Source organism: Schistocerca piceifrons, chromosome 5, assembly GCF_021461385.2.
Source record: "Schistocerca piceifrons isolate TAMUIC-IGC-003096 chromosome 5, iqSchPice1.1, whole genome shotgun sequence".
NCBI lineage: Eukaryota > Metazoa > Arthropoda > Insecta > Orthoptera > Acrididae > Schistocerca > Schistocerca piceifrons.
This window is the reverse complement of record NC_060142.1, coordinates 487,313,136-487,326,261: the sequence shown is the minus strand read 5'-3', so window position 1 is coordinate 487,326,261 and position 13,126 is coordinate 487,313,136. Positions and strand designations below refer to the sequence as shown.

Below are 13,126 nucleotides of genomic sequence, written 5' to 3'. Positions count from 1 at the left end.
TTAATGACAGTCATCTTATAGACAGTGTTAATGGATTATGATTCACAGAGCACTTTGTGGGGGTTGGAACTTAATGGGCCACTGTTAGATGGCCATACCTCAATGGTTAGATTAGTATGATGATAAAACTGGTGCAATTTAAAATTTCATAGATATAAACACTTATTGCATCAATCTTCACTCAAGTCTGTACAACTACAGTTACCACTGATAATATGCAATCATAACAATATTTGCTCATGAGAAACTGAGTTAGCAATATCACTTCATACATGGCGCCATCTTTCGCCGTGTTGACAGTGCTGACATATTGTGATGAGGACTACACGAGACTTCAAAAACGTTGGGAACCCATCCATATTCATGACTCTCAACTGCTACCCACAATGCTCAGAGGATGGTCACAGCTAAGTCCAAGATTTGCATGTCATGCTCAATAATCTACCAGATGTATGCAACATAAGTGAGGTCAGGATCAGATGACACAGAGGGAGGGTGTAGGGGTGGGGAGAGGGGTTTCTTAAGCACCTCTTTGTTCTTGAAGTGTTCATTTATTCTTTCACAATTCAGACACAAAGTGGTAATGCATCTCTTGCTGAAGGTGTAGATTCTGTGCAGGGTGCTGCAGACAAACAGATGAATCCCAGTGCTGGAAAAGAATGACCTCGGATTTTTCAGTGCTGTCAAACTATGCACATGCATTATCTTACACAGAAGAACATCTCTATCTCCCACCTGGATGGTGACCTGTTAGCAAGTGGAATGCATCACCTCTTGTTTTTCTGCTTTTTTATACCTTCAGTTCAGCTAACCTTATTTAGTGCTCTGAGTATATAGTGGTGGTAATACTGTGCCTATGCTAATCTTTGTATCCTCTAAAATTCAGTGAGCAGACACGCGTGTGGTGCACTGGATTCTGTGCACCCCACACAGAAGAGGGGGTTCTGAACACAGCTGCTCATTAGCATTGAGCTGATGAGAATTTGCAACAGTGTGGTCCATCTATGCAGAGTTTCAATCTGTAATGGTAAATAGTGGTGCTTGACAGCACATTATTGCCAAAGGTGGTTAGCACTGTTTGCTGATTGAGACACTCGGGCATCCCCAGTGATACAGTCTCACAAGAGAAGCCTACTGCATACCAAATGTTGGAAAGGGTATGTCCTCTGCATTAGGCGCCCACAATCTAGCTGCGATTAAATCCACAGACATTGCACATCATGTTTGTGCCCCTCCTTTCCCTCCCCCTCCCCCTCCCCCTCCCCCTCCCCCTCTCTCTCCCAGTCCCTTCTCTCCCTGCTCTCACCCCCTCTTCCCTCATGTTACTGCACTGTACGCTCTGCAAAAACTATGACTCAACCAGCTACTCGATATCTCTGAACAGAAACAGTGGGTGGGGAGGAGGAAGGGGGAGGGGGCGGGGGCGGGGGCGGGGACGAGGACGAGGGTGAGGGCGAGGGAGTAATGCCTCCAAATTTTTGATGGGAAAACTCCTAAGATAAAACAAATATTATTAACATTCTACATCTTCATTATTCGTGTCTGTATATTTGCAGCCCTCTGTCACTAGACAGCTTCGAATTGCAGTGTGTAACATGACTGTGTGTAACATAATTACAGTGCGCTGTGATAGAATTTCATTCAAATTCAAAGAGTTCATCCACAGATGGATCAACCTCTCCTTCAGCAAGACAATGTCATACTACACACTGTGATGTCTGCAACAATCAACATCTTGGGTTCACGGCCCTTGATCACCCTCCAATAGTCCTGACCTGGCTGCATCTGATTTTCATCCATTTCCAGAACTTCAAAAACACCTCTGAGGACTTCACTTTTATGGCGATGAAGCGGTGCAAGCGGAGTTGAGGTTATGGCTCTGTCAACAATAACAACCATTCTAGAGTGATGGTATCTACAAACTGGTCTCTCATTGGGGGAAATGTAATCATCACCAAGGTGACTGTGTTCAGAAACACATATGCAGACATGAAGAATAAAGATGTAAAAATGTTAATGATGTTTGTTTTATTTAGAAAGCATTAACAATTTGCACATAAAAAATTCAGAGGCATTACTTTACAGCACATGCTCATAATTTCTTCTGTAGACATATATAAACTGAAGTCATTTGCTCATGTCTGCCTGCATACGCAGGTTAATGTCAGGAGCTGCTGTAGGTAATTTGATTTGATTTTGACAAATAGATACACCGATTCATGAGGAAGGTTTCTATATATAATTTATAAATATTTGGTACAAATTGACTGAATTATGATGAGTTAAATTTGAGTTGTGCAAATGGTGCCATTATCACCTACTGAACAGCTGCCATAATTCAAAAGTGCCTCTAGAATGCAGCAAGTGGGACCAGATTCACATGTAGGCTAGTGATCTAGGGGTTGAGTGTTGAAAACCTAAGGTTGTGGGTTTAAATCTGAGCTGGGTCGATCATTTTTCACTGTGCCTTTGAACCTAGTATTCACCTCTCAATGGAGCGGAGGTAGACATTATGTAATATGATGCCAATTTCAGACTGCCAAGTTCTGCTTCCCTCAGATTAGCAAACACAATTCACACTCTTAATTCACTGTAAATTACTGTGAGTTACTCAAGATTGAAATATCATAATAAATTTGACCAATAATGAAAAGACAACCACTGCATCTTCAAGATGTGATGTGAAATTTACAATTTGAAGCAATGAAATACTTCTAACCAATGGTTTCCCTGCATTGTTTGAGAACAATTGCATAGCAAAAAGAGAAGCAAATCCAAAATATGTTAGGTTTTATTTCTGTTTCCGAAAAACAGCTTCAGAACTTTACATTCAGTATGTTCTTTCCGTAGTGCAGTAGCTGACTTATCTTTCAACTTTCCTTAATGTGGACACAATTCTTTGAATGGCCCACAGAAGATGTCTTCATGAAGAGTCCAAGATAAAGAATTGTGGCACTGAGTCTCAACAATGTATCACAGTGCTTACTAAGCCTCGCAAGAGGAGTACTGCAGCACCAGGTAACACATACAACAGGCTTGTTTCTCCTTATTTTTCTTTTATTTGTGCCACCTCAACCATCCCTTGGTGCATATTGAATATCTCTCTCTCTCTCTCTCTCTCTCTCTCTCTCTCTCTCTCTCTCTCTCTCTCTCTCTCTCACACACACACACACACACACACACACACACACACACACACACACACACACACACACACACAAATGCGCATGCCCCCTTCCACATGCACGCACACAGAGTACGCATTGGTCCACGAACAAAATGTGCTATGCCACACAAGATGCCTGGTCGCAATTCATTTCCTGAAGTGATTTAGGAAAACTTAATATGAATGACTAGACTGAGATATGAACTGCCATCCTCTTCAACATGTGTCCACTGTCTTACCACTATGTCACTTCACTTGGTAAACGAGAAAGGACTCATGGTATATATTACAGAAGACTTTCCAGAATGTGACAAATGGAATTTTCCTCAGAGTGAGTGATCTGCAATGAAGAGAAAATTAATTTTAACTGTAAAGTTTATATCAGTCATTGCTCTCCGAATTTTTATTTCTGAAAAAAAATGGTTTCAAATTTTCTGTCAAGATCAACATTATCAATAACTCATAATGTTTCTTGGCCGATTGCTGTGTTAGAGGGTGGTAGGAGGAAACACATCTTCAAAGACCAAAATAGCAGACTGTCACTGAAAATATGTTCACTCCTCACAGCCTCTGATGTAGCTTTTGGCCAAGACACATTATGGACTACTGATAATGATCAAAAGGTTGAAACTACTGTAGGCAATATATAACAACAGTGTGAACACTGACTGATATAAACCTTAGTCATATTTAATTAAGCTTACGGACACTCTCTGCCAACAACTTGGCACATATAAACAGAAAAGTAATATCGTATGAAACTGAAATGAAACCTGTTTGGGTATAGAAAAGACAACAGCATATAAAAGGACCAATACACGCTGAAAATAGATGACAATAAAAGTATAAAGTAGAGATGGTACATGGTTGCAGTTTGCTCTCTGAAGAGCAGGCTCCTCAGTAAATATATATATAAAAAAAACTGTTCTTGGGAGAAATTTCTTTGCCTCTGCTATCCAAAAAATAGTGGAAATTTGTGGATGGAACAGTACGTAAAATAAGTGAAAGGAAACCACTCACCTATTGTGGACTGATGTGTAGAGCATATGAATACGTAATAGAAAACAGCATTCACAGTAGCTTTGGAGTTCTTGCTCTTTTCCTAGTAAAAGTACACACATTCACACTCTTTCATACATACAACTACAAAAAACAGTCTTTTTGCCCACAGAAAGACTGATTATTGATAATCACTTATTGAAAGCAGTTGCCTTGGTTGACAGAGGTGGGAAGGTGGTACTACTCTGTCCTCATGCAGATCTGGTACTGTCTTCTCCCACCAGTGTCTACCTCCTTCCCCCCTTCATCCCTCTCCCTCTTCTTATATCTGTTTTATGCTCTACCCTCTGTACTCCTTTTGTTGTGTTGTGCAGCAGCCGAGTGATATGGCAAAAGACTTGCCTCTTTCTCACTACCCTCTCCTTGTGTCCGTCCCTAACTCTCCCCATCTCTATCAACCCCTTTCAATAACTGATTGTCAATAATCAGTTTCACTGTAGCCACAGGACTGTGTTGTGTGTACTTTCACTAGGAAAAAAAGCAAGGGCTCAAAAGCTAGTGTGAACACTGGTTGTTGTGTGTTTTTATGCTCCACACATCAGTCTTCTGTAGGTGAGTGGTTGTCTTTCCCCTATTTTATGTACTGATATGACACTGAGAATGTAAAACAATTTGTGAGTTTAATGTTCTCTCTTATGATATTTAACATTTTTCCAGTTATTATAAGCCTTTTACTTTTGACAAGTGAAATAATTTTCTGACTGAATTAATAAACATTAGGTGATAATTATCATCAAAGTTTTCATCTTTAGAGGAACAAATGCAAAGTTTGTATTTCCCATATAGTAACTATGAGTTAGTTGCAGATTGGCTCTGAGAACATTTATATTAAATACTTTTAGGTTAGCTTATTGACAGTTAATAACTAGGTACAACAATATTGCCCTTTAAGTTTGTATTTGATATGACACAATAACGAATAGTTTATATGAAATTTGACTTTAATTCTCCATATCTTAAACTTAATAATGACTTAATTCAAAACAAAAGCATAGGGAAGTAGTAAGTAGCCAGAGGTTGATCAACTTCTGCAAATTACCTTGAACTTTCTCTGAGGTATCTCTGTAGACTATAAGACATCAAGGCAATAAACATTAATAATAGTTGAGACATGGAAAGTACTCACCAGCCACCTGAAAACTACTAACAGTTTCATTACATTTTCTTGACATCATTGTTACCATCTACTACATAGCATTTCATTTGACAAATACACAAATATATAATAAATGAATAGGTTCTAAGATCATATACAGAAATTTATTGTGGAGTTACCTTCGCTGTGTGCCATTGCCCATCATCCACTGTGACTGCACTTAGCCAGATATCCCTTTCTTCTGTCCGCAGACTATTAAGGTTATATCGGAAGTGAAGTCGACTGTCTTTTATCTATAAAGGTAATAACATGTAATTAAATATTATGACTTTGCAAAAAATAAATTTAAATAAGGTAAATAATATCAAGACTTTTTTTTAATGTCTCTGATTAGATTCGGTTTTGTGGCTACAACTATTCCTCTGACACCTATCATTTTAGATGCAATTTATTTATTAAAATGTTGCAATATATCAGTGAAGGTGATACAGTCCCTTAGTAAATGCTTCTTTCAATCAAATTCATAAATTCTTTAGGCTATATTTGAATTATTTACATCTTTGATCCCATGTCTTTTTTTTTAGTTTTACTTATTTATTTTTTGAGCTGTAGTACAGTTATTTGCTGGAAGATATCTTAAAATGCCTCAAATGTTCAATTTCAAGCATTTTACCAATTTTAAAAATGAACACACACCATAAATTATGAAATCGGGAAATCCAATGATGATGTACTATAATTTACGAAACTTTTAATTTTTCTCCTTGGACTACTTGCACATCCATACAATATGTTTTCTATTATTTTCTGAGAAATTTGTTCCTATAAACAAAATCTGCTTCTGTCCTGTTGCTCCCATATAGTGATTCCAATTCAAATTTCTGCTGCTATATAGGGACAACTTTTATTGCTGAACCTGACCACCCATCTTGTTGCAATAAACAGAATATTACAAGTAAAGTAGAAACTCAGGTGTAAACAAACCCTTTAATGTTCATATAACAATAAAGTATAGGCTATAAATTAACAATGTCCTGGATTAGATGTGATTCAGAATTTTAGGAAGTTGAAAAATTGCTTTGAGAAAGACATCATCTCATGAAACAGAGAAACTATGCCTTCTGTTTCGTATTTTTTCTTTTTTCCATTTTTCTTTGGTTCCTATTCCTTTCCATAGCACTGGTATAACTTTCCAAGTTCTTAATCTCATGGTACAACTTTTTAGGACGAGTTCTCAATGTTTTACCAATATAGATCTGCACTATTTTTTAGTTATCACACATAGTTTCCTTTCACAATTACTATAATATTCCACACTACTACCGTAATGTATAGGTGTCTGCAAAAATCCAAGGTTTTCCTACCCTTCATTAAAGACATTACTGACCTAATAGGAAAGATGTTGATGAAATGGAATATTGCTGTAATCTACAAACCTACCTGGAAGATATAAAAACACCTTAAGTCGATCAAGGATCCCTGCAAATCACTAAAAAAAGCAGGACTTTACAGGATACTGTGTAGTTTTGGAGGTATGCAAGTTGGTACTACTAAATGTAGGGTCAAAAAATGACCAGACCAACACAACAGAAACGGCATAAGGGTAGAAATGCACAGATCAGTTGTGGAACATGCTTTCCAACCATATCACCACTGGATTCCATTTGATAAGACTCAGGTACTGGCAGCCAGAAGTGGATAATATGAGAGGCTATACAGAGAGGCAATGGAAATAATGATACACCCCAATAATGATATTGAAAGGAGGTGGTTGTGAAATTAAATGGTGTGTATTGTGTAAGGTATGTTCCACACTATTTTGTTACTTGTGAGCTCAGCTTGCACTGTACTCTGGCAGACATGGGACTAGATCTGCAGGGTGAAATAATGGACGCAGAAATGTTCTCACAGTTCCTTTATCGGAACTGGACACTTCTACATATAACATACAGCATGCAACAGGATTACAAGGGGCCGTCTGTAATTGGCTTAGAGAGGATAGATGCCAAACCGTGAACAGTTTACAGTGGGTGACACGCAGTGGGTGCTTGCAGTTTGAGGTGTGGACACTGTTTATCACACATGACCCTATCAGCAAGGTACTAAGCACTCTGTAACTTGCAAACACGCTTGTGGTGTTCTACGTAATTTAGACTAATATGTCAGATCACAGTTATGAGCAGAATGGACACATGAAATGTTATTGTGACAACAAAACACTATTATGCACTTGTAATATGAAAGGAGGAGGACGAAGTGACCCCAGATGTATTTTCTCCAAGCATAATCACATGTAACACAAATAATACAATTAAATACCCTTGCTACAGAGGTGAGGAAAATGGTGTGCTACCCACGAGGGTGCAGGTAACACTAATGTTCATGAAGCTCAAAAGAAACAGGCAGGTAAAATAACACACTCTGTAGGAATTTACTCTATAATAATTAAAAAGCAGAAAGGCAAGAGTGATACCCTCCACCTGGCTGTAGACATTAAAACAATGGATTCCATTATGCAAAAGCATTAAGCTGTGAAAATGAAGCTGCTTGACAGTTGCAAAATGTGATGAGTATAAAGAGCAAATGGCACACTTTGTCATTAGCTCTCGATGAGGCTTGCAGGTGTCAGCTATTACAGCTCAACCAAAATGTGCAGTACTAATTCTTTGATGCTGTCTTCACTTCACTCATATCTCTCTGGAGCACTGTTACAGTATTCCATCAAATGTTCATTCTTCTAACACAAAACACTCCAGAGCCAACACTCAGAAAATGTTATCTCATTTAAACAGAGGCACAAGTTGCTCAGTGTCCATGAGGGGAGTTCCCATCAGGGAGTAGTTTTCTGTTGTGTCTCTTTCTGGGGAAAACCTCAAGCTGCAGCAAGGATGTGCAAGAGAGAGAGAGAGAGAGAGAGAGAGAGAGAGAGAGAGATTCCAACTCTTGGTTTGCTTTTGCTCATTGTCCTATCAGGCACTGTGCAATGTGTCATCTGCTGTTGACATCTGTTGAAGCTGGTGGATGATGGGGCACATACACATTGTAGTGGAATACCACAGTTTTGATTCAGAAGAAGAAGTGTGCCATTCTTCCATGATGGAGTGATAGTGATGGCAGACAACAGCCACTGACAGCAGCTAATTATGCTCAAGTTATAGTGAGACAGGGTGTCCATCGGATCTTCAAAAAGTTAGTCTCCACGAAGGTGTCCTCTGCAGACAAGGATTAAGCATGTTGGGTTTCAACAAGAAATTAATCCAACTATAATAGTCTAGAATATTTAATAAACGTGGAAGGAAACTATGTGAAAACTTGAAAATTGAACAGAACTATATTCATAAAACATCGAGAACTTTTTCTTTCTTTGGGCCTTGTCCTGCAACTATGCATGGTCAGCTGTGTTATTACAGATTTGGCAGTGTTAGGTGCCCTTCCTGCCGCCAATAAAACATTGAGAACTATGGTCCCAAAAAGTTGCAACATGACAAGATGACTCAGTATCAGAAATGGGCTACAATATATGAGACTCAGAAGTTGGAAAGTTATACCAATGCTGTGGAAAGGAACAGAAACCAGAGAAATACAAAGAAAAATGGGAAACAGATGGAATAATTTTGCTCTGTTTTTATCAAATGCTGTCTCTCTCTTTTCAGTGTTTCCACTGCCCTTTTCCCGCTATGTCTGTATAATCTACATTTTCTAAGATACTGAATCTGTTGTTGTGTTTAATGTAATATGCTTTCCCAATCCCAAGTAAAACCTCATAGTCTTTATTTCTGACTTGCTCCTGTCATACACAATGTTATATTTGCTCTTATGGACTGTATCACCTTGGAAAACTGATAACTGTTTAATGCAACTGAAAAACGCAGGTAAACTATGTTAAAATGTTGATAAGCAATAACACAAACCTCGAGGATACCATACTCCCGATTGTGCTGATCACTAACTCTGAATAGTTCACCACGTTCCTCTCTAGTGCGAAACCGTAACTGCACCTGTGTGGTGAAACGGTCAGGCTCAAAAGAGAGAGCATATTTCACATAACTCTGAGTTCTGAAAGTTGCAGGTATAGTTGGAACAGTACAGCTAGGTCCTGTCCATCCTGGTTCACATTTGCAGCGGGCTTGTGAAAAGCTACCCACACAAGAACCATGTTCCCAGCAACGAGCAGTTGCATCTTGTGCTTCACATAGTGCTTCTGTTTGAGGACAGCCTGCGACACTGTTCCGAAAGAGTCCTGGGTGTGCTAGATCATACAGCTGAAACACACATCTTACTTCAAAAAGAGCCAAGCCAGAAGGCTTATTAGTTTTAATGATAACATGCCACTAAAAGTATGCATAGAAATATAGTGCTAGTTTTAAAGGATTAGAGAAAGATAACAGTAACAAATACTAATTAATGATTAAAGTATTCTCAATTTGGAAACCTGGAAAGTATCAATTGTCCTTCAACTTACACAATCTTTTCCTATCTGCTATCAACTGAGACACATTATGATCTTCTGTGATCATTGTTTCTGGCAGCATCAGCTTTGTGATATGATATGCGTTACAAACAAGCTATGATATTTGTCACTGGGGTATGAATCCTTACTCTGACGGAAACATCAGTCTCACTCAAAAACTGATATTTTAATTATATATAATTATAATAATTGACTTCAATCACCTCTGCTATCTTGTTGCTTAAAAATCAGTTTTAAAACAAAATATTTTTGCTATATGCTGTTTTAGATTAATGTAGATTTCCTGACAACTGCACACATATCATGACCAGTTTTGACAAGTATGAACATGATTTGGCACATTAGTACAAAACAATGGAAACTTATACAAAAACAGTAAAAAATGGAGCCCAAAACTTTATACTTTATGATCTGAATTCCATACTGATTGGTATATATTTCAAGGGAGAAAATTGCTGTGCTTCATATTTAAAGTTTTTGAAGGACATTTATCAGACTGAAACTGTTTTAGCAATGAGGTACTTATTACTTGGGTAGTATAACAAAAGCAGAAACTATGTTTCAATTTCTTTATGTGAAAATATACATAAAGAAGAAATGGTGATAGCAATAAAGGCCATACAAAAAAGGTAGTTTAAAAATCAGTTGGAAATAATATATATCACAAGAAGGATGAAACTTATGTTAGCACTTAAACTGAAATTAACAGAATTAATGGTTAACTATAAGTGGAAGTATTACTGACAAAAGAAAATTTTACCTTACTGTTGTGAAACACATTTTTGATACATCCATCGAAACCTTTGCCTGATGGTAATGTTGTCCATTCATATAGTTCTGCTTCAAAATTTTGCACATACCAACCTCCAATCTGTAAAGGAGCATTGACATTTAGGTACTCATTGAATTGTGGCACTGTTCCATGTGCTTGGCAGCTAGAATCATCAAATTCTGGTGGTGTCCCATCCTCCAACTCTACTACGTCAGCTGATTTGCAGTAATCCACCACCAAACGTACATTCTGCAATGGTAACAGTTTTAAATTTTAAAAACCACATGTAATTATTCTAGCTGTGAAGTGTAGTTGTTATGCAGAGACATAGTGTGATTTCATAGTAGAAAATTTTATTAAGTTCAACATAACTCTTCAGTACTACTGGTACTACTCAGAAATACATACAAAAGCACACAAAGTGGAAGGCCATACCTCTGTATCCCAGAAAATATCAATATTATGCCATTCTCCATCATCTAATGTCTTTTTTGTTTTAACTCTCAACTCCAATGTTCCTGAACCAAAATTAATGAACAGCTTTGGCATTCCACCTTCAAGCTCCAGTGAAATAAAATCTGAAACAATTTGAGTTGCAGAATTACAGACCAAAAGAATTCACAAGACACTTGCGACATTTCTCTTATTAGAATTTACCTGACACTAAAACTTCATTAGTCTCAGGAGGCACTATTGGTCCGTTATACAACAGCATCCCATCTTTTTTCTTAGTAATAAATTCAAGACTCAGATGGGAATTGTCACACATTTCAAGTGGAGGATACCATGCCCAACCATTCCCCCTGAAACTACGTGAAGTCTGCTGACATCTTGGTCCATTGTAACCACTGGGACAAGAGCAACTGTGGACAAAAAAGCAAATACAGGTTCTTTTCTACACATTTGAAAAACTTTTTTCTTGTATGTATGTGCTGTTCAACCTTCTCCTTGGTTGAAACGTCTGATTGTTTTCTATGAAATATGTGTAAAGACTAAGGCATTAATGCAAATTTCTTACCAAACCATTGGAGGTTAAAGATTAGTTATTGCAAATGTACAGAATGTTGTTGATGAAGGGGGAGGGGCAGCAAGATAAACAAAGTTATTTGTAACAAAAAACTCTATCCAACTACAGAAAATTATTGGCCATTGGTGCTGAATCCCATTCATTGCAGTAATGCCATTGGTTCAACATTCACATAACATGTTGCCCCTATAAGGAAGTAAGGAAGGCAGGGAGGGAGGGAGGAAGGGGGGGGGGGGAGAGAGAGAGTGTGTGTGTGTGTGTGTGTGTGAGAGAGAGAGAGAGAGAGAGAGAGAGAGAGAGAGAGAGAGAGAGAGAGCGCCGTCTATTTTTGATGAGGGCCTTACTGGTAAAAGCTTGATTTCTGAAAGTCTTTTTGTTGTGCCTATCCTCAACTCTGCATCTCCACTATATGGTGAGTGACAACTTCCCTTTCCATAATATTGTTACATTCAGTCCTAGATTTTCCATTGTGGTGAGTATATGCTACATATAAAACACATAAAATAAGGGAAAGGCAACACCCGACCTGGAGTGTACTCAGATTGAGGTGTTTAGAGGAAAACATACCCATTGAAAGTTTTGTAAATTCATCCCTAACTAGAGCAACAAAGCATAAGATATAATTTAAGGCTTCAGCACAAGCCGCACCTGAGTGCCATCTGAATGTGTAAGATTTTTTTGCTTCTTGTAAGAACTTCATGTATTTTTTACAGTCTCAACTAACAGTTCTAAGTGGCTGTGACTGACAAGTGAAATGAAGCAGTAATGTTGAGAAGATCACCATTTACTGAATAAAACACAATAAAAATTTCAATAGTTTCAACAAGATATTAAGAAGCATTAATTTGTTGCCATTGGCAGCTAATAATCGGCAACAGAACTCAATGCATAAGTCTGTTTCAAATTTTTGATGAAAATATTGTCACGAGTGAGTTGAAAAAAATATTTTAAGCTTGTGAATAAACAATTTTCATCCAGGAGGTATAAGTTATTGTTGGAATATCAAACATCCAGCAAATGCTGATGTGCTTGCAATGAAATTAGAAAGCAAGTTCGGCAGAGTTTGTGGCACATAAAAAATTACTGTGAGGTTGGCAAGGAAGATAACTGATATGGTCACTGCCAGCACACAACACATTGTTGCTTGTCACAGAGGCATCGACTCCGAGACTATAGGCAGCATCATTCCCAATTTAGTGGCATTTGTATCAGCAGTCACCTACAGCTAAGCAGATGTTGACATCATGATGGCAATTCAATGGCAGTTTGCAGTTGACCCATACCTAACTTTGTGAAAATAACCACTGAGCAGTATAATTTTTTTTTTACTTCAAATCTTAATTGTTGCATGTAAATTACTTTACACAGTGGTAATATATTGAGGCTTGATTTTATTGTTAACTACCAAGTGGTTAGCTATTATATCAAAGTGTAAGTTTATGCTGGAATTAACATGCAAGATGATTGCTGAGGCGGAGAAAGTTGATGTAAAAACATTATTTGTGAAATGAATGGATGGAAATAAAAAATTAATG

General features: G+C 37.8%; 1 protein-coding gene across 1 annotated transcript in view; it reads right to left on the bottom strand.

Annotated features, from left to right (window-relative positions):
- Positions 1-13,126, bottom strand: part of LOC124799096 (neural-cadherin-like) — a 242,938-nt gene that overhangs the window by 149,281 nt on the left and 80,531 nt on the right. The window contains exons 19-23 of the mRNA XM_047262635.1: positions 11,222-11,427; positions 11,000-11,142; positions 10,553-10,813; positions 9,233-9,583; positions 5,501-5,614 (exon numbers count right to left, since the gene is read on the bottom strand). Of these exons, the coding sequence (XP_047118591.1) occupies positions 5,501-5,614; positions 9,233-9,583; positions 10,553-10,813; positions 11,000-11,142; positions 11,222-11,427 (1,075 nt within the window). The remainder of the gene's footprint in view (positions 1-5,500; positions 5,615-9,232; positions 9,584-10,552; positions 10,814-10,999; positions 11,143-11,221; positions 11,428-13,126) is intronic.